Genomic DNA, 23445 nt, shown 5'->3' with positions numbered 1-23445 from the left:
CTTTGAATTTCATATGAAAAAAATTTTTCTTTCCATTTTAAACAATTTGTTATCTAAAATTTTTAAAAATATATACAAAGTCGCTTCAATTATATTTAGTAAAAAAATACAATAAATATCCATCTATAAATATATATTTTCAGTTGACAAAGCTACAGACTACCAAGGCAGGTCGTGGTTGGAGGTTCCTCGTAGTGAAACACAATTACGTAGTGATACACCTCCGGCCAAATGCTTTTTACCCAAGGTAAAATTTTAAAACATTTATTAAAGCCCGAAGATTTAATTATAATTTAAACTATTTTAACCGTAACAGTCTAAAACCATACGTCAAAATATTTTTAAAGATTGAGCAAATCAAGATCAAGACTTAGCCTTGGCAAGTTTTAGTTCTGAATCAGAATGTAATTTCAAACAAGACCTAAGCCACAAACTAGAAGTTGAACTATAATCAAACTGAAAATAATCTGTTGGCATCTTACTGTCTACAGTGATATGGCCCTTGGTTAAACGTATTCAGTTGTTAATTTTACTAAATACACTCTTAATTCATTATTACCTAGACAAAAATTGATTGAAGCCAATTCTTATAGAGCCGACAGCTTACCGGTTTCCAATATTTGGCTGGATAAAATAGAAAAAAATGCTTCAACTCTATAATTGGTGTAGATTTTCAACTGTTTTGTGTGCTATACTAAAGTTTCATTTATTTGGTTTACTCCCATGCAAATCAAATAATAATTCCACAATCAAAAGAAGCATAGGTTCTTGCAAATATTTTAATTTAGATTCACTAGAACATTGTCGGAGTCAACAAGACTTGCTATTTTTACATGCAATTATTAATGGGCGGATAGATGGCCCCTATTTGTTGTGTTTAATTTCTATTAAAATCCCCCCTCCTTATGCGACAAGATACATCAAATTGTTCCATGTGCAACTGTCCAGAGTATTGATATTTTCCACCTCACCATAGATGTGAGGAAGTTTTTGAAGAGGCGGGAAGACTCTGATTTTGTTTAAGCTGTTATTCAAAATATTAATTATTATTAACTGTTTCAAATGTTAACTTGCAGTTTTCTTTAGTTAAATTTTTTTTTTTAATATATTTTATCTGTAAATGTACTTACTTGTTTTCTGTTTTATATACATTGTTAATCTATGTAATCTGTTTTGGCTTTCTGTATTGACTAAGTGTTTTTTTTTATAATGTGTATGTTAGGTGTAAGATTACTAGTAGTTAAATAGTAATAGTTGAATGAAAATAAAAAAAATATTTCAGTCACACATATTCACATGGAAAGGTCACACAAAGGGCGTGGCGGCTGTGCGATGGTTTCCTAACACGGCACATCTTATGCTTTCGGCTGGGATGGATTGCAGGGTCAAGGTAATTTTTGGGTAAATTTTTTATTCAAAATCATTTATTCATATAGGTAACACAATGTACACTTATGAACGTCAATAAATAGGAACATACATTAAATGCTTCTAATTTTACATTTACTGCCAGTTCTCAAATCAAGGTCGTAGAACTGGCAATAAACTCTCCGCCACTCTTTTTAATTGCCAAGTTGTTTTTAAATTACACAACGTTTGTAAGAAGTTGCAACTTGTTTTCAAAACACAATGTTCCACATGACATATCAAGTAATTAATAATAATGAAACAAGTTAAAAACAAATATTTGTCCTGCATCAGCCAGAGGCATGATGAAATTGGAGCACACTCTTAAATTCTTGTGGGAAATTTAATGATAGTAATTTAAATTACACAATTGTTAATGTTTTTATATGTCTTTTTACATCTATTATACTAATTCATCAATTTTAAATATAGAGGTTATATATTATATAAACCAAATAAAAAAAATAACAGATTACCATAAATTAAATCAGACCAAATTGCTCCGTCCCTTTCTGTCAAATTATGTGAACGTTGTAATGAAAAGAGACAACTATATGTTCAAGTTCATGTGGCCTTTAAGTTGACCGAAGTTTTTTTCGTATTAAAGTTATTTGCTAGTTTGATTATAAATCATGTTTATTGGTGGACATTTTTAATTGTTGTAGATATGGGAGGTGTACGGGGACCGTCGGTGCGTGCGCACGTATTTCGGCCATCGTCAAGCCGTCAGAGACGTCAACTTTAACAACGCAGGAAGTCAATTTGTCTCTGCCGGTAACATTTTTCTTATTTATTATGAATTCGAGGTATATCTGTATCTATGTTAAGAAAACACTTTTTAAACTTAACTATTAATTTAAATTTATGTAAATTATAAGTTTATAATAATACAAATTCTTAATGTGTAAAGGCTATGTTAACAAAAGACAATTGAAAGTATAAAAATGGATTTGTGTCAGCGTACGACCGATACATCAAACTATGGGACAGCGAGACGGGCGCGTGTGTGTCCCGTTTTACGTCACGCAAGGTGCCCTACTGTGCCAAATTTCATCCCGATGAAGATAAACAGCATCTCTTCGTGGCCGGTACTTCGGATAAGAAGATTATATGTGTGAGTTTGCTTTGAATTAAACCGACTGATAAAATATTAGTTTACGAGTTTAATAAACGCGAAGATTGAACGTTCTCGACGTTAATAAATACGAGTTTATATCCGTTAAATATGTTTTATTGGAATACTTGTAATACATTGCAGTGGGACACGAGGAGTGGGGAAATAGTCCAAGAGTACGACAGGCATCTGGGTGCGGTGAACACCATCACCTTCGTGGATGAGAACCGGCGCTTCGTCACCACCTCTGATGACAAGAGTCTTAGGGTTTGGGAGTGGTGAGTTATTTACGTACAAAATTTAATTCTACGATATTATTTCATATATTTCAAAGAAGTAGGTATCTAAAATATATTATATTTAATAAAAATTTTTTTTAATAATTTTATGGCCTGGTAACGAGACCTTTAAGCCAAATAAAAATTATTAAAATTGCATAATAAATAATAGAACGTGGCACAGACTAGTAGATGCGGTAATGTCATAGATTAGATAACTTCAATAATATAGATGTAGTCTGTGATCGTCGGTGAAAGATATTCTGTATTTATTAACATTATTTCAGTTTATATAAATGAGTTTCTTGTCATTCACTAAAAGAGACAGTTTGTGATAAGTTTCTACTATAAAATGTTACCATGCTCAAAAAAGGATAAGTTGTTTCGTTTCAATTTCACATAGTTATTATTATACATATTATTTTGCACTCTATGGTTCTAGGGCTACATTTATCTGCAAAAAAAAAACGTATTTTTTTTATAGATATAGTATGAATCTCATTAAAACATAAAAATATTAGGTTTATTTGTAGACCGGGTGGATCTTGATCGACGTTAAGGTCGTTATTATACAAAAAACAAGTAAAATTGTTTTTAATTATTATTTATCAGACCTTTGGGAACCTTTATAAGTAAAAAAATACATATATCGGAGTTTCCAGCAATCCATAACAATATTGGTTATTTTTAAACTGTTTACACATGTGACTGCAGGAGTGTGTCCTTTGTCTCTAAGTCCTGCGTAAGGTGTGTTCATAGGTCAGTCCATACAATTGATTATGAACATACAAATTCTATTCCCAATTCGTGTCCAGGGACATCCCAGTGGACATGAAGTACATAGCAGACCCCACCATGCACTCGCTGCCCGCGGTGACGGTCTCGCCCAACGGCAAATGGCTGGCCTGCCAGTCGATGGACAATAAAGTGATCGTCTTCAGCGCCTTGAACAGATTCAAAATGAACCGGAAGAAGACGTTCACGGGTCACATGGTCGCCGGATATGCCTGCTCGGTGGATTTCTCTCCGGACATGAGGTATGTTATTATTTATTGATTGAATTGGCAGAAATTATTTTTAAATAAATTTAGTTTTATACGATTGTTCGGTTACATAAGAGATTTCGCTTCTGAAGCTGCTATTTATCTAATCATTTAATATATAACGCTATATATATGACATACTCAATGTACTATTATAGTTGAAGCAGTTACCCACTCTGAACGAGAGCACTTATATACAATCTTAATGAACGTATTGTCAATTATATAAATATATTACTCTAACTATAATAATATTATATAATACTAAAACTCTTAAAAAATAATCCAGTGGCGCTACAACTCTTTGGCTATGAATATCGAGTCAAGGTCCTTCAAAAAGCATTTATTAAAGGGTAGGCCTGCTTCGAGAGCAGAGAACAGTGTTGGGCTAGTAGATTTAGCATGCGATCTTATCCTAAAGTCGTAGATTCGATCTCCGGCTGTGTCCAATGGACTATCTATGTGCGCATTTAACATTAGCTCGAACGGTAAAGGAAAAAATCGTGAGGAAACCAAACTTGCCTTAGACCCAAAAAGTCGACGGCGTGCGTCAGGCACAGAAGGCTGATCATCTACGTGACTATTGGATCAAAAACCAGGACATTGAGAGTCAAAACTTGGCGCTAAGTACGACTGCCGTGTGAAAAACGTATTTGATCAAAGTTATTTATTAATTTATTGTTTAGAAAACTACTAACTCAATGTTAACAAATATACCTAAACGATGTAAAATCTCTAATGACATATATCTGTAACTTTAAGCCATTGAGTACAGATAACTCTAACCACAGACCCAATGTCATATGATATAAAAATGATTACAAGTCGTTTTGTTGTTGATCTTGTTGGTTAAATAGACAATCTCTAACAAAATATGATTAATCATCTCAATGACACACCAATCATGATATTATAGTTATATTTATAAGTAATCTTACAAAGAAGAAAAGATTTGACAAAATAAGTAACAAGAATTTAAAACATAAAACGGGATTTTGCTGACGTTACATATATAAGAAAACAACTAAAATGTACATGGGCTGGACATAAGAGGAGCAGATAAAAGATGGACAATTTGCAAACATAATAAGGGAAAATGGATTACAATGGGGGAGGTCTTTGCCCGTAGTGTGCCTACGGGCAAAGACCTAGAGAAAGACCTAGACCTAGAGACCTAAAGAATAGATTATCGGAGAAAAACAATAACTACAATATATATATTTGTATTATGATATAAATAAATATATAAATCCTACATCTACATATCCATATTATAAAAGAAACTACTTAGACAATTTAAAGCTAACACAGATTACATTGATAAACGACACAGAATAAGTACATTAATAGATAAAAAAAGAAAATATTAAACTAAAAAAAAAGTTTCTACTGCTAATTGAAGACAGAGTCTTTCCGCTTCTTAAAATATTTCCTCACATCCTCTTTAGTAAATGGAAAATGTCTACATTTTCGTAAATTGTATGAAGATTTCCTTAAGTATTTGTTGTTACTTTCGTAACTTATGTTAAACTCCTTTAAAAACTAAAATCACCTCGGGAAATTTACGTTCTAAGGTCGATTTCAGTTAATTAAATGAATTGTCTGATGTACTCTGAAGTGAATTCTGGCAGTTTAATTAATTTTTAATGAACTATTTAAAACCGATGTAGACGACCTGCCAATAAGTGTTCAGTGAGAAGGACGATTTCTCTTTTATTGAATATAAATTATTCAATGAGTTACAAGTGTAAAAAACCTAATAACGAGTGACCTCCTTCCTGTATTCGATTTAGATTATTCTAATTGCCGTAGATAAATAGTGAACTTATCCAAATATGTGTGCAATAATTCATTTGTAAAGAAAAAAGCCGCTATAATCTTTTAAAATGTCCGTTTTAATAACAAAATACGTAATTTAGCAAATTTATCAGTTATTTCATTACGAAAAATATATAAATAGTAAATACTTGAATAGAACATGTCTCGTCACGGTGATATTAAAATTCAATCGTTATTTTATCACGCAATTATTGTTGAATATTCTCGTAACCTTTCGTAGCAAATCAATGTTGTATTCATTTGCTTTATACATTGTTTATAATTAAAACATTATTACCAAAACCAACTAATAACAGTTGAGAAAAGTAACGTTTTTATTTAGTTTTTTTGTTTTTCTTATTTATTATTAGGTTGGCTAACCTTGACACCTATCACATTCCTTTATAATATTCTACATAAGGCACTGGGTGAGATTCAAACTAGGCGAAATAGGTCTTCCGTACATTAGTTTACTAATTGGATAGTTTTAATGTCATTTTCAACCTAGCCAATACATATAACGAAGAAAGAATGTGTATTACGATGAAAACAGCTATTTTGGAGGACATTTGATACGTTTATAATCCTCAAATATAACATTTTGTATATGGTGTGTATATCGATTTCCGCACCATTTGGTCTTTTATCGTTCTAGCTAGTTAAGCCAGCGTAACTCCTTCCAGAAGCAGAAGCTAGCATATCGCAGGCTTCACGGAGCGACCTCCCAGCTTTGGAATATGTATTTATTTAACAGTGATGCATAACAAAACTAATTGGTGAGCCCTCCTGCCCGTTTGCCTTCTAAAAAACGAGAAATATAATAATAGCGATATTTTGAGAATATTTTCTAACTTAATTGTAAAAATAATAAATTGCCAGATTCTTTACGAAAATTTATCGCTTACGAGTTTTTTATTCAAAGATATTCGTATAATAAAAATAAAATATCCGTTGTCTGGTGGGAAATTAAAGAATTCACTACAAAAATGATGACTGTCTATAAGTCTAAAGATACTTTTTATAGAATGTAAATTGTTAAAATGTACTAAGTATATTAATGTTGAATCTGTCTTTTCACGAATGCATTAAAAACCTTTCAAAGTAATCTTTTCCTATTAGTAGCTTTAACAAAAATAACAAATTAAGTACTTCAAGAATAGAGCGTACCAATTGTTTATAATCCGTGTTTACTTGCGACTCCTATTGTTTGCTTATACAAGAATTGAAAAATTTTTTTTTTTAATGTATTGCTTAAATATCTGATGGATATAAAGCGGTATAGATCTGAACAGTCTCAGATTGTATATAGACAATGTAAAGCCCATTCACACAAGCACAAATGCGTGTATATAAGCCAATTAGCTTAATAAACCGTTGAATTAACGGCCTAGCCTCTTAAGTACTTTTCTGTTTCTTTATTTTACAAAATAATATACATACAGAATATGTTTCATTAGAAAACCGCTGTAGTTTGTAGGCTATCTAATATCTGATTGGGTAGACCATTTATTAGCCTCAGTAGCAATTCCTCAACGTTCTCTCGCCGTATACGTTGTTACCGCTAGAGTCTTTACGTCATGCTTCATTCGTTTTTTTGACATCTTGGAAAAAAAGTGTTTGACTGGAAGACATTTATTTGCGGTTTCTGTTATGGGCAAATCAACAGCTGTATTTGTGTATATGTCGCAGCCAACTAGCTCAATAAGCCGTCCAATCAACAGCCTAGCTTATTTACTAAACAGCTCTGTTTAACTGACGGCCTCAATTATTTTCCGCCGTAGCATTTGTTACAGCATTTAATCTGGCTGGCTAATTCTTAGGCCATTGGTATGACAGAGTGACCATGTGACAGGTTTTTTAAGCTAGTTAGCTGCGACATTTACAGCCGTTGATATGGTCCTTATTTTTTTAATGAAGTAGAACATACGCGTCCGGATGGTTCACGAGTTAAGATTTAAAGATTTTTAGCAACCTAATGCAAATGTCACCATTAAAAATTCAACATTATATGCTAATAAACTTGCCTTTACTGGTATTATAATGCAATTTGCAATGTTTTTTGTTTGTCTAATGCTTTTTATGCTTTAACCTTTTCCAATTAACATATAAGAAAAACTATTTAATTTATGGTACCTATTTAAAGGCTGTTAAGTGACTTGATTTTGAAAAAAATATATTGGAGAATTGTTTTAATTTTACAGTTGTTAGAGATTTTTGACGTCAATTAGCCCAATTATAAGTCAATAAATGAATAATAAATTATATATTAATTATAGAATTATGTCTATTCAGCCAACGCTTGGCTTCGTTTTTATTTATTAATTATTATTTTTATTAATTATTATTATGTACATAACATTACTAGCAGCCTAATATTCTGATGTGCGCGTATTTGGAGATTTGGAGAAACAATCCAACCTATTTTTAAAAGTTCAAAGACGGTGTACTCGGTTTGGAAGAAAATTCTTTAAGGAATTTGTGTTATATTGGGTGGTATTCAGTTTTAAAGAACTACCCTCAAATGTGTATTTTCACTTGAAATATACAGCTTCTCAATTCCTGGAACATTATAGTGGCCAGTGAGGATTGTATGGGTTTCAATGAGATTTCCTCTTAATCGCCTCCTCCCATAATCAGTAAGATCAAGGTTTTCAGACGCTCATTATAAGATTTGTTCCTAAGTGACCTATATACACCTAATAAATGAGGCTAGACATATATATATATATGTTTAGTTTTTGCTTGCTGTTTTGGTAGTTTTAAATGTTTATCTTCTGCGTATAATAAAAAGTCCGATACGATTATGTTCTTTATTTGTTTTGTATCTTGACAGATAAATCGTAGATTACAACGAAATAACGAATAAATATCCTCACAAATACGATATACTCAGTTTGATAATACATATTTTACAAAAGGTAATCTTACTCCGTTTAGAATGACATTTTGAGTTGCTAACTCTGTGCCGCGCGTTTATAATTTTCTTATTATTATATATATTTCCTTGAAGGACTCCCAAGTACTATAAGTAAGTTGGTAGAAGTAGCCCTCCATAAGAGAAAACTTTTAAATAAATAATCCAATTTGCAACTTAGAACCTAGATAATATTAGACACTCTCTTATCTCTGTTTTTAATTTTTGGATATTAGTTTTTGGTCATCAAAATGCTAATTAAAATTATATTTGCATTAAACGCAGATAGACTTGTGTAAATTTGCGAGTAGAACTGGTGTAAACTAGTTTTTAAAAAATCACGTAACTCCTCAGTGGTCACGTATGCTTATTTCGTTCGTGTGACCAGCTCATAAATTTTCCCAAAAACTGGGGAAAATTTATTGCATACAAAACGTCGCAGCGTCTTACAACGTTCAAAGTGGAATTCTCAATTTCTTTGGCCACGTGGAAAGGAACACGATAATGTGGAGGTGTAAAGTAGGGTGGAAGAGATGAGAGGACGTTGTGGGTCTATGAGGTAGAATGATCAATCTCCATATATGCACAAGAAAGGCATAATGGAAAGGTTGTTGCAGGGTTGTCAAGAGAATTGTTACACCAGTAATTTAGCGAGTTAGAATTGATAACTTAATTTTACACTTGATACCTTTTTGTTTACCCTACTTGTTAATGAATTTTATAAACTAAAAAAAAAGTGGCGGTACTGTCCATGGCAACCGTTTTTGACGTGACAACGGCTTATAAATCGAAGACCGCCGCCTGCATGCACGATTGCTGATTTTCTATTTTAAAACAGTACCGCGTGTACTCCGGCTTTTTCTCTCAGCCTACATCCTCTGTCTTCTTTGCCGTAGGGAGGTCTACCTATTCAAATTTAATGGCGAGTAATAAGAGATACTTGTATCTTGTGTTCTATAATAAACATTCTTTTTTTAAATTTATTCCACGAAAAAGCATGACTCTAGTCCCGTTACACTCAATTGTCCCGTTACGCTCATTGTACGCTTGCGCTGCATCTATCTCTTCCACTTGATTGGCCTATGCTTCTGAGGATTCAGTCATTACGACAATGTCACGTTAAAATATCTTCCGTAAACCGACTTGACGGACAACCATTTTTATTCAATTTTTCTATTAATATTTAGATGATCATCCTCATCTATGCATCATGATCATTAAGCGCGGGCGGTTTCTTCAAGTTCAGCAAGCCCATAGCAGTCCACACTCCAACGGTGTCCAGACCTTGTAAAATAGCATAGCTAACTAGAATGTATTGAATATCTTTATTGCACTTCAAACGAATAAAATATGATTTCAGAGCCAAAACAATTTCCTACTAAATAACAAATATGTTTTTTTTTGTTTGTTCGGTTGAAAATAAATAAATACAAGTCAGAAAATTCAATATGGCAACACAAAAACAATCAATCTACGCTATCTCTGTTACTGTGGCTAAAACCTAAATAATATCTATCTAGCTATCGAACGCTGAACTCTTTAGATAAAGTGACACAAACGTTATTATGTTAATTACACTACAGATGCGCTAAAATTTGCTTGTTTATAAGTTATGTCGGATCCTGCCTCATTTTTATATCATCTGTCATTTACAGAGGACATGTCGCGAAATAACATTTTATACATAAAATTCTCGTCAGTGTTTCAAAATCTACCACAGCTTGACCGATTGTTTAACGATTTTATTGACTGTTTGGATGAGATCAAGTAATTGAAATTTGCCTGTTGAAGTATTGATCTGAATTTTGGTACACGCTTTTTGTTGACATTGTAAATCCAAGATAGCCGCAACAAAATGGCGGATTTATTTTATTGTTACGAGCTAGGGGATAGGGTAGAAAATGCCGTGGATTTATTCAAGGGTTTATTTCTTGATAAATCAATGAGGAATTTATGGGCACAAATTAATTGCAGAGATGCACTAATAACACACAAAAACACAGTCACTAATTACTTCACTTATGCACACTTCACACAGTACTTTATCACTTGTAATCACTTTATCGCTTCGGTGTTTCTCTCTTGTTATCGCATTCCAAACTAAAGGCGACTAGTCGCGTTTCGGCTCGCTTATATATCCCTGGGAATAATTCTAAACAATATTCGAGAACTTTCTAGGCAGGCTTGCTACTGAGTAGCGATTGCACAATTCTAGAACGTCCGCACTCTTTGTCTCTTTCGCACGTTGCTCCGTCCTTGTCTCACACCTAGAAAGTTTGGTCTAGAATATTCCTTCATCAAAGGGGTATACCTAGGCCTGAAAACGCCTGAAAACGGGTCTCCTGAAAACTGCACCACTCTACTACACATATTCTGAAACCGACTGAAAAAAGGTTTCAGCTTCCTGAAAACTAGGGTAACATTATGGAAATTACAATTTTCTAATATGTGATTGACCCTCTCCTGAAACGGTCAGAAATCATATTACAGCCTGCTGAAAAGTTCTCTAACTAGTAGAAAAATCTAGAAACATGCAGTCGGCCCGTCTTCGTAACATTATCAATATTTCGTCAATATTGGTATCAATTATATCGCTATTTACATATACGCAGGTTCCGCGCGCCTTACTATTTTATTTGTCTGGTGGTGGCCCATCACAGAGTTTTTTTAATTGTGATTTGGATTTAAAAATTCGTATAATCAAATATTTTTAACTTTTTAGCTAATATATATACCATTAACAGAAATAAGAACTGGAGTATCGCAGAAGCGCAGATCCAATAGCCTTAAAAGCTCATCCAAGTTGCGGGGGAAACTTTAGTACTAAAAAAATGATATCTTGATTTTTATCTGTATGTATTGGAATGAATAATTTTCTTCCTAATTCAATTATTTACAAGTGTTTACAGAATTGTCCGTGGCAGTCAGGTGTAAGATTAATTAGACTGGACGATGTCTGAGTTATATTTTTTTTTTTCATTTATTATAAATGTTTTGTTTTTATGTATATTTTGCATGACTTTTAATTGCGTTTAATGTACTGTGAAACCATTATTACTATAACAAGCGATAGTTATCCAAATTTAATATCTAGTAAAATGGTTTGAATCGTTTATTAACATAACTCGTATAGAAAGGAAATTCCTTTAATTTATGATACAGCTGTGGCGCTAAGTGGTATCTAGCGGGTTTGTTTTGATATTATCGAGGACAAAGTCACTTTTGCCTAGTGGATTAAATTTACCAAAATACGAAGCAACTATTGAGCTATTTACGGTCTTACATTTTTCTCTATGAAGTATTGAAGCGCCACAGATAATAAATCATATTTTATCAAGTCATATATAGATACCGGCAAACATTTTGAACAAATGTCCTTGCCTGCGCAGAAGCGATTTTTAGGTATAGGATTTTAGATAGGGGGTGGGAGGAGGGTTCTGAGGGAGTATGACGTGTCGATCCCGTGATTGGTAAATCAGTTGACGTTTGTATCCCTCGCTGTGTACGATGCGCGAACTTTCCCCCACTCCCTTGTTTAATGCTCAAGAAGTTTGCCGGTATCTGTAACAAGACTATTAACATAATGTCATAACAATAAATTAAGCTATTTATAATTGTTTTCAAAGAATTGACATAAGATATAATATATATATATGATAATATTTAGACCAAGGTTTTAGTGTAAGATCAAATCTAGACTTAGCTTGAACTATGAACCCCGTAAGTAAATATAAATCATATCATTTTATTTATCGCCAGAAACAATGTCATGTCAAACATGTATTCCTGCCTCCTAATATAGTGAGAACTGAATTTTAGGATAGTATTTTGTAGCATATTGAAGGGCTGAATTTTTTTTTAATTGTTGGGAATTAATTTTACACACCCTGGCGGGCAAATTTTAATTGCAACTTTGTGCAATTGATACCTACCCTCTAAAACGCTAAACTGTCGCGGACAGAGGGTAGTTTTTGAGAAGAGAGGCGCAGTAACAGTTTCCCTTATTCCGTGTCTCTATCGTGAGCGTCTGCTGCGCTGCTGCGAGCACAGCTTCCAAGTTGCGAATCTCACCTTTTGAAACCAAGTATCTTAAATAATTTTAACTTTAAACCTTGTGTAGTGTTTAATGTATTGTACAGAATTTGGGTTAATTCGTTTAGTCGCAGTAAATACGTACTTTATCACGCGTCTAAGGTTATACTTAAAAACCGGTTTTGCTTTGACGTCAATATTATATTATGATAATCGTAATGTTTAATTCAATAAGACGAGTTGTACTGTCAAAAACGCTGAAAACAATTTACCTTTCCTTATGATTGATGATTTTGTAGGTGATTTTTCAGTTATACTGATCAATGGCTGCAATGTGTTATATTTTTAGTCTAATAACGCTTTACAAAAAATACGTCATATCAAATATCTATTCCTAGTTAATATTGTTTTAGGTTAACGCAGTCGTTGTCTTTGGTTTTCTAGACAACACACAAAACTTCACAGATTACATGTATTCATACAGTCGATTAATGTTTTGTCGTGGATTTGCTCGATGATCGTTGCTATATACGATTTTATTTATAAAGCATATTTTTATTTTCGAATTATTATCTGACTTGCGAAAGATAACATATATATTGCTTAGGAAATCCTTTTGTAAGGCATAAGGAACCAGGTTTTTAATTAAACAGAGCCACGCCCAGTTTTTGCACTTGCCTTGTAACGTAATCTTGACATAATAACTATACTATTATTTCTAATTATACGAACAATATACTTCGAATAAAGGATATTACAGTAATTTTCAAATGTATAGTAAGCCCATAGCTCTATCAAATAGTGTTCTCTCTGTAATTTTCGAGGCTATGCACTATTAAATATTTAATAAATCAAATATATTGGGAATGTCTAATGGGCCATGGTGGTCCATCATCGTCAACATGATCGGCCAACTCTCGACACAACGTTCATTTACTGACTGTCTACTTGTGATATGACGTCTATCGAAAAAATTCAATAAATTACACATAAATTATCTACTTACACTTATTTAGTACGTAATACATTACCTACCTTATTATTTTATAAAATACTTATATTTGTTTTTTAGGTGCTTCTTTTGGGATTCCAAATGTATATTTATTTATGGTATAAAATTAAAAAAGTACTAATACGAGTTGAATGTCGCGTGAGTATGCGCGGAATAATACTTAGACTGACCCAAGGACTGGAAAAATCGTCGTCACAGTGCCACCTTCATAATCATTTAGTAAAACTACACATGGATGGACATACGCTTATTATGAAATTATTAAAATCTTTGTAATCAAGAGTTACTAGAACTAAAAGCCTTCTATACGTTCCTACGAATCAATATCTACTACTTTTAATGGTTCAGTAGGCTGTCTCGGTGTTACAACTTAATTAAAATAAAATAAATCAATGCTACAACCTTTTTAAGTCGTGGCCTCAGATTTATGTATCTGTTTCATGATTATTTACAAATCTAATAGGCTAGTAGGTGATCAGCCGGTTTCCTCACGATGTTTCCCTTCACCGATCGAGCTAATATTAAATGCGCATATAGAAAGAAAATCCATTGGTGCTGGGGATCAAACCTACGATCTCAGGGATGAGAGTCGAACGCTGAAGCCACTAGGCCAACACTGCTCGCTAACAACTTAATTACTAAAATTAATATAAATATTCATCTATATTACTACAATCTTGAAACTAACAGTATCTTTGTTTATCGTGCTCTTAATTAGGTTTAAAGTTTTCATTTAGTTTTAGTTATTATTAATATTTGTTATTTTGTAGTTGCTTGTTTGATTTTTTCCCTCGCTATAATAAATAAGTGAAATATAATATTAATTACGATTTAAATGTGAAGGTTGCAATGACCTAGACATTGTCTCTACATTGTATCGCGTGTTTAATACTTGAAAAATTTAATATGAACTATGTTTGATTCTTATTATATAAAAAGTTTTCCTAGATATTCTACGATAGAACATATTTACTTTAGTAATGTAAAGTGAATATATTCTAGTTAAATTATTTAAATTATTATATACCTTTAGAGGATTTGACCTCACATTACTGCATATCAGATGGAGTGAAACTGTTCTTCTTTTTGTGCCTCTTCGTTACTGGAGGTTGGCCATCGGTCTCGTGAAGCGTGTGTTGTTTTTTTTTCTTTTATAAAAAAGGGGGCAAACGGGCAGGAGGCTCACCTGATGTTAAGTTATACCGCCGCCCATGGCGTTGCCGGCCTTTTAACAGTTTGTACGCTCTTTTCTTGAAGGACCCTGAGTTGAATTGGTTCGGGAATACTTCAGTGGGCAGCTGGTTCCACATAGCGGTTATGCGCGGCAAAAATTGCCTTGAAAAACGCTCAGTCGTGGAACGGCGGACGTCGAGGTGATACGGGTGGAATTTTGCATTCTGCCTCGACGTCCGATGATGAAAGTCAATGTCGAGCCAGATGCCGCAACTCTTCCGTAGTAGCAATACCAGTCCACTCCTTTATGCTTATTTTTTTTACTACGTCTTTTATCCAGCATTTTTCCCAACATCATGAACTGAGGGAGGTGGTAGCGGTCATTGCGCAACAAACATGGGGTGATATTGTTGGAAATTTACAATATTTGATGATGATGGTTTATTTAAGCTTTCACCACAATTAATCGGATACTAAGACAACATCGTGATGATCCGTTATGCTTTAAATCAACTCCAACTTTGGAATAGTTCATAAAACGTGTTAATAATTTGGGACATGTATAATATAGGTATTTATTTATTGATAAAAGCTTGCCAACCGTCGGTACACTGATACATTGGACGAAGAATAATAAAATACAATATTTAATGTGACCAGCATTTATAGGCAAACCTAACATATACGAAGAGATGATAAAAATAAATTAAACAAAACTATGGATATTCTGACCCAGCTTATGAGAATGCTCAATCAGGACATAGCTGAGTTTTGACCAAAGCACCGTTTTATGTGGCGTTTGGTTTTAAAACGTGCAGTTTTCTATAGTTCTGTCAGTTCGTTGTCTTCGTTTATAAGCAAGTTTTCATTTCGTACGTAGAAAATCTTACCCTAAGCGGGGTTGAAACGCACGTCCTGGGAATTCCACGCTAAGACAGCTCCTATTATATATTAAATGTGCTTTGCGAAAATATATACTTATTGATAAAATGTTGCTAGTACTGAAATTCTTGTTAATTGTGTTTCATAGATAATAATTTTGCTTGTCTTTTGTTAAACATTACACATTAAGAAAAACACTTTTTGAATAGATTAAAGCTATTATGTATTATTATTAAAGCTTATAGTTATTTACATAATTCTAAATTTTGAATTTTTTCCGACATTTCGCGTACTTTTAATACATAGCTTTAATCCGTTCAAAAAGTGTTTTTCTTAATAATTTTCTGTCACTTTTAAACCACAGACAATGTCACGTTACAAATCTGTTATAACAGATAACGTATATACTGTACAGTATTGATGTCATATGACGTAGAGGTCATGACTTTCTCTATACGACCTCGTGAAGCGAATGAAGGTTCATGTTTTAGCTTTAGTCAGCCTGACTAGAATTACATAAAACTCTAAATTCCTCGTTCCTGCTTACCTGACTCGTTGCTTTGTCTCACGTCCCTCACATCAACACCAACTATGCAAATCCTCAGTTTTGTATCGCGCAGCCTGGACATACAACTACCACTATTAAAGCCTTGACTTGTTTAAGCTATCGCGGAATATAGTTAATATGAGTATTAAGAATATACATGGTCCAAAATCAGCTGCATCATGAGCATCACCCACATACACACCTTCACGTATCCTCACTTTTACACCATCACACAACACAGTCAAATTAGGTATCTCTTTTTTTTATTGTATAAGTGTTCTTAATATAAAGGAAGTTGATGTGGTGGAAACACAAACTGTACACAGTTTTTCTATCCACCAGGACGTCGAACATAATTAAATCATTAACACACATATATATATACTAAGGCCAGTGACATATAAACTGTAAATTTATAACAATCAAATGTATTGAATATTTTTTATTCCTTTTGTAAATTTCGAACCTTTTTGTAGGTAAATATTTTGACTTCCATCTGTGGCTACATTTTTTGTGTAATTGTTTGTTAGCTGTGGGATTACGAAATAAATAGACACTTATTATCCAAAGCTTGATATATTCGGCTATTGTCTGATTAATATAAAATAAACATGGATGAGTGCATATCTGGTACATAATTTGCATTGTTAAGCAAACAATCTACATATATAAAAATGTAAAAAAATCCCTATTTCCCTTGGTCACGGCATCACGCCTGAAAGGCTGGACCGTTTTCGCTAATTTTTATTTGTGTTTGTAATTGTCAGATGGTTGTTATGAAAGAAAAAAATAATTTAAGAATACTTTTGTTACGATGGCAATTTTTTTTTCAGTGCATAGCGCCTTTACCATTCAAACTTTTTTCGTGTAACCTTATGGCGTTTGACATAACATTGATAGAATGCTTGCTGCAAATATCGTCAAAGTGGATGTAAGAAAAATGAATATAGTTTAAAACGAATGCTTCGATCGGAGTTATTATATTGATAAAATACATATAAAATAATGACAGTCGCTAATTGTTTGTGGCATTAATCTTGGAAATCCATTTATTTTATTTATAGTTATATGCCAGTAGAACTATTTATATACGCACTAGAAAAACAAACAAAGAATGTTGTTTATCATAAAGCATTTTTAGTTATACCAATTCTAAATCAATATTCATAGTTAAGACAGGACAACGTCTCTCGGGTCCGCTAGTAACTATTAAAAACTGTAATTTGTAGTAATAGTCTTTGTTGTAAAATATGTGTTCACCATAATTGTCATGTATTTTAGAATAGATAGATAGATATACAGATTTTTTTTATATTCTGTAAGCAAAAATGTCAGACTCAAACCGCTTTGCTTAACTTAATTCAATCATTTTAGAAAATCTTAAGTCTAATAATAATATTTGGAACCACCAGACTTCGAAGGCTATGGACGCCTTAATGCTGAAGATTACCAAAAAAATATATAAAATTAAAATAAATTAAAAACTAGATCCATTTGGACACCCTTTATCTTGTTTGTTAATCTGGTAGTCCAATTAGCTTTAAAAGGCCTGGTTTAATATAAAAATAAATTCAAAAATATAAAACCAAAATGGAAAAGTTGTATTTTCAAAATGTGACTGTCATGACTAGTTTTTGTGCGCTGCCTTTTAATCTGTTTAAGGCAATCAAAACAAAACATAAAAATATTATTTGCTTTCATTTCGTATTCGACTTTTTTTGAAGTTAAACTTCTTTGTCGGCGTCGTAAAAAAATGAACGTCACATTTTTCGGTTACGCGTCACATTTTTCCGTTACACGCCATTTTTTTCTTGTCCCTACCACGGTTGATTCGAAGAGACTCGAAGGTATTAATAACAGAAATATATATTAACAATAACAATGATATGAACATAGTGATAATAACAATAATAATTCTATTACAATTAATGAAATTGTGTAATAATTTCAGTAGTAATAAGGTAAAATGAAATAATTGTATTATTTGTATTCATGTCTATGATAATAAAAGCCTGTTGATAAACTTTATCTAATATAACTTTATTTAATCTGTAAAGTTGCATATAGTCGATAATTTTTCGAAGTTTCACTTCTCACACACCAGTCACTAGTACACATTACACATGCACATTTTTAAAAAATAGTTATAAGTATTTTTACGTATTGTTTTGTATTATTTTTATGAAGATTTTAAACCTCACAGAGCCCGCGCAGTCTTTGTTTGCGTTCATAGTTTCGACTTGCACTTCTGCCATACTAGTCCTGTCAGTTTAGACATAAAAATAGTGCTCAAATAATGAAAATTCCTGGAGAGCCGAATATTAGTGATTACAATTACAAATAAAGTTTAAAATTCAGGGTCAAAGGTCAAACTTTCATCAAAATGGATGGGGATTTTATAACTATATCTGTAATGGTACACCACAGCTCTCCGGAAAACTTTTGGTATTGAAAATGTCTATATTGTCCGGACCATACGGAAGACGTTGTTCAGCTAAGTCTGGAGTCCATCAAGGCGCTTCCTCTAAGGGTACCCTTCAGGGAATTGGGGTGACATTGTAGAATGGGAAAGTGTCCCGAGGTCGTATTTAAATCTTGATTGAGTTAGATTTTTTATAAGAAAAATGATTTTACTATCATTTTTTAATTCTTATATTGAAAAAACATAGTCGTTTAATAAAACCTAAAAATTACAATTAAATATAAAGAATTTTATTTTATTTATTGACTATTAATTGTAAAAGAATTTTAAAAGAAACAAATTGTAAAGACAATGATGGGTTTTAGTGTCCATTGTCAGATTCGTTTACGGATATAAATAACAAAAACTTGATATGAATTTTATCAGATATGAATTGGCGTCTGTAACTAGATAATATCCACGTTGTAGATATAGATAAATATTATGTATGCCATGTAATGTACTATATAGAGCAATTATATAGTATTATGTCCGCTATTTAAGGATTTTCATATTATTCGGTAAATTATTTGTGTATCTATGTACTAACAGACACTAGATATTTCCGTGAAATGGGAACTATTTATGTATATTTTTTTTTCTTAATACTAAAAGCACTGAATAAGCCAGTAAGGATTTGACCACTTACGACTGTACAAATTTTAAATTCTTTATGACCTAGAGTTAAAAATCTAAACGAAAACAACAAACAGAAAAGCAAAGTTTTTATATCTTATACATATTATATCTATATTTTATGAAGCCAAGCAATCACATCCCAGGTTGGCAAAAAATTCTTTAAAAGATATTTCTTTGTAGACAATTAACAAGGCGATGACAACTTCATCTATCACAAAATGAAGTCATACAAGGTATATGTATGAAAAATACAATAGGAAAACTATAAGGAATTCTAATAACATGCATAAGGAAATACAGAGCATAATTAATTTTACAAACATCATGTCGTGTAAATCATTGGTGTCATAATCCCCATAACGTATATCTGACTGCACAGATTAAAAATAATTTCATAAGGCGTAATCTCTGATGAGACTGGTCATCTAGGCAAGAGTGCACCAATGTGCGCAGACACAATGCCAAGCTAATAAAATCGAAATTGAAACTATTTTTATTATATATAGTATATATAGCTTATATATAGCTTTTATATCTGGATCAAAATTATATTTTTATCACATATTACAAAATAAATTGGTTCTGTAATTTAGTTAAATGTTTAAATTACCAAAGAGTTCGATTATATATCGAAAATGTTACTGGCTGTAATAAACCGTACGCGGACGAAATTAAAAAAAAAAACTAAAGCGAAAACACACAAAACGTATTCTTCTCTTTGTTTAATCCAATTGGATTTAAGTTAATATTTTAAAAATGAATATATGTATTATCATTAACAACGAATTTTTATCATTTTTGTAAATGTAGGTACCTCTCTCTTTATAGTACAGTAGAAACTCTTTGAGTCGAAAACCTCCCAAAGTTAATAAAATGTTTTGTTTTTTTTGAAGCCCCAAAACCATTACTCGAAATCTCAACCCACTATTAATTTGTGAGTGCCTGCTGTTTTAGGACATATTTTGGCTCTAACTCGACAATTTTAATTGAATTTTATCTCGAACATAGGATTTTTTTAATAATTTGAAACTTATTACGTCTAGAAAGTTTTATTTATTTATTTCACCTGTCTAACTCAAATTAGTAAGAATACATGTCTAACATCGTAACATCTACAACGGAAAAATCCGTTCCAGCCTCTTCTATTTTAATTACAATTGGTTTTAATTTAATTATTTAAGTGGCGAAACAAAGTATACGAGCTATTAAAAAAAACTAATATAACAATGAATGTGTTTGTAATGTAATTATGTTATTAGGAACATGAATATCAATTAAATAAACGAGGAAGTAACTTAATTATCTAAAGCGTTATTTATTGTTTGGTTAATAACAAATGAACTAACGATCTATACGGTGGCCTTTTGATTTATGACGTACTCAAACTCATCAGTTAAAATTGTGATAAATTTGTCGAATCACAGCTCTAAATGTTTTTCTATAGTTTTTTTAAGACTTGTATGTAGTACCCCGAGTAATATTCCGGCATATGGCATCGGACTCCTTAGGGAGCGTATTTTACGTCACATAATGGTATGTTTTAGGTAGAAAGAGTCACTGGGGGTGGTCACGAAAATTTTTACTATTGGATACAGAAAACGTTACGGCGGCGTTTCATGGGGGGGGGGGGTCAAGAATCTCCAAAAATTGCGTGACGTAATACTTGAACGCTCCCTGAAACAAATTTGAAAAAAAAAAACTTTATTAAATGCATGATGTAAATGATATTGTCTCAGTTCCCAGTCGGTCCCAGTGAATTACATTGGGTTAGGTTTTTTTTTTTAATTCATAGAAGTAAACTTGGGCTCCGACCGGGAATCGTACCTAATACCCCTCACCTAGCGGACACTTAATAAGACAGCTAGGCTATGAGGCCCTTTACTTCTTAATATAATACAATTTACGGATTTAGGCGGGAATTTGTCACAATATTTACATAACTGGACGTTTGGACTGTATTGCAATTAGGGAATGCAATCCCGACTCGAGATTGATTGATATTTCTAATCCCGCGGGATCCCGAAATTTTCGGGATCTCGTATAGTTTAAAAAAAATCACGTGACTGAATACGATGAAAACTGCATGTTTGCGATAGTGAGGTTAATTAAAATAAAATATTATTTGAAAGAAAACAAAAGCCTTTATCCTTTAATATTACGAACTAGAGAACTAACAATTTTAATTACATGAACATAATCAAAACAAAAGTAGGTATAGCTCAAGGAGATTAAAATTGGTGATTTTAAAAGTAACTTCCAAAAAAAGAGTATCTTCTAAAGTGTCTCAAGAGTGCTATCTGCTAACCGGCATCTAATGTCCATTGCAATGTACCCTATGTATTGTTCAATGTCGCGTGAAGCGTCCCGAGCGGATGTGTGTAGAATCGCTGACCATTGCAGCCCAATCCCGTCAATCTCGAACGGGATCTCGTCATATTATGCTTCGGGATTGATCCCGAAAAATTACATCGGGATTGCATTCCCTAATTGCAATAGTGGTCAAGAAAGGTTTTAAAGATCCATCAGTAGTTAATTATGTATTTATATTGTTAAGTTGTTTTGTCAATTGTTCTCCGGTATAGCTACTGCTAAATATATGAGTCACGTGTGTTATAAGAAAAGCATGTCATAATATCAGATGTTGTATTAACATAAGCACGTGATAGGGTAAATGTGCCAGTGTGAGAACACTTTCATTGATGTAAGTATTGTTGCGTGGGCTATATACGATATTTGGTTCGAGAAAGATCAATACGTTCGTGGTTTTTGTATATAGTTAATTGGTGTGAAGTTGAATACTTAGGAAGAAATGAAAATACAGCAATGCTTTACTGTAAAGACTGAAGCTTTGTTATAAGTACGTTTATATCTGTTAAAGTGGTGTTATTTTTTTATTGCTTTGTCGTGATTATCGAGTTACACCAATTGATATCAAAGAATTTAATACAGCACGTAATGAGGCATTTCAATTGCTATAGTAAATTTTAATCGAAATACAAGTCAAAACCGTTTACTATGACATCGTTTAAAATAACATAATGGTTATATTGGCTAAAACCGGCTGGATTCTATCGTCTGAGATACTTAATAACAACGTTGTTGTTACGACTATCGGTTTTTACGACCAAATTTGAGTGGTCCCTTCGATGTCGGTATATGAAATTTGACTGTATATTAAACATGTTGTTACCTCTACAAAAGCAAAGCAACAGGTTATAAGTACTATAAAAATATATTAAATAGTAAACATTATCGGTCATGCATGTTGAGTTGACCTAGATGATAATATCGCCCTTGAACTAGCGTGATTAGTAAATATTTGTATATCTTATAACGGAAGTAGTATCTTTTGATCACAATGGAAAGCCAGTATTTGATATTGACATATCATCCTTGTAATATTTTTTTTAAACTTCCATTATAAATGGTTGAGACAGTTTTGTGGTAAGGCCTGCGATGGAGATTTGTCAGAGGTTCATACCCCGACTTTCTTATTTCTTCGTGCAAAGAAGTGCAGTCTCTTCTTTTCATTCAAACTTTCTTCCTTCCATACAAAATATCGTGAGGAAGCAAAGCTCAAGAACATGAGCTAATATGATGTTTGTTAAGAATAGAAGGCCTAGTATAATATTTTAGTAAAATTTATGTAACCTTTATTAGCCCTGCACCACTTTAAGGACATTTACCCGATCAATTGCCGAAATGTGTAAAGTATTTAATGCGCTAATACAACTCATTAAAGGTGATTATCGTATAGCGATGAATGAATTGACACGATGCCAAATTCTTGTATACAATTCCATTCAATCGTCCAACGTTATATTTGTACAAACAGCTATAGTTCATAAACTATTAATGTGACCTTTTATTTTCTCTATAATTGTGGTCGAACTATAATTATAATGTTAATATTGCAGCTGACCTCCGTGTACGCTCATGGCGTTTGTGTGTTACAGTTTTGAATTGAAGGCTGATAAAGTATTTAAAAGTAATAAATGAAAACTGATATGTATCTGCTCCACTTCAAGGAAAACCCATGTCGAATTCACGTCAGTTGAGATTCAAATGTCAAAATAATTTTACATATATCAATTGATATTTTTAATACACTTACGAGCTCCGATG

General features: G+C 32.6%; 1 protein-coding gene across 1 annotated transcript in view; it reads left to right on the top strand.

The window, feature by feature from the left end:
• The window catches only part of LOC123710829 (pre-mRNA-processing factor 17), a 33539-nt gene that overhangs the window by 1717 nt on the left and 8377 nt on the right, over positions 1–23445 (top strand). The window contains exons 5-10 of the mRNA XM_045663076.1: positions 144–247; positions 1283–1390; positions 2073–2181; positions 2367–2521; positions 2666–2799; positions 3615–3836. Coding sequence (XP_045519032.1) covers positions 144–247; positions 1283–1390; positions 2073–2181; positions 2367–2521; positions 2666–2799; positions 3615–3836 — 832 coding nt within the window. The remainder of the gene's footprint in view (positions 1–143; positions 248–1282; positions 1391–2072; positions 2182–2366; positions 2522–2665; positions 2800–3614; positions 3837–23445) is intronic.

This window comes from Pieris brassicae, chromosome 6 (genome assembly GCF_905147105.1).
Source record: "Pieris brassicae chromosome 6, ilPieBrab1.1, whole genome shotgun sequence".
Classification (NCBI taxonomy): Eukaryota; Metazoa; Arthropoda; class Insecta; order Lepidoptera; family Pieridae; genus Pieris; species Pieris brassicae.
The sequence above is the reverse complement of the archived record's forward strand: the minus strand, read 5'-3'. Positions and strand labels throughout refer to the sequence as shown.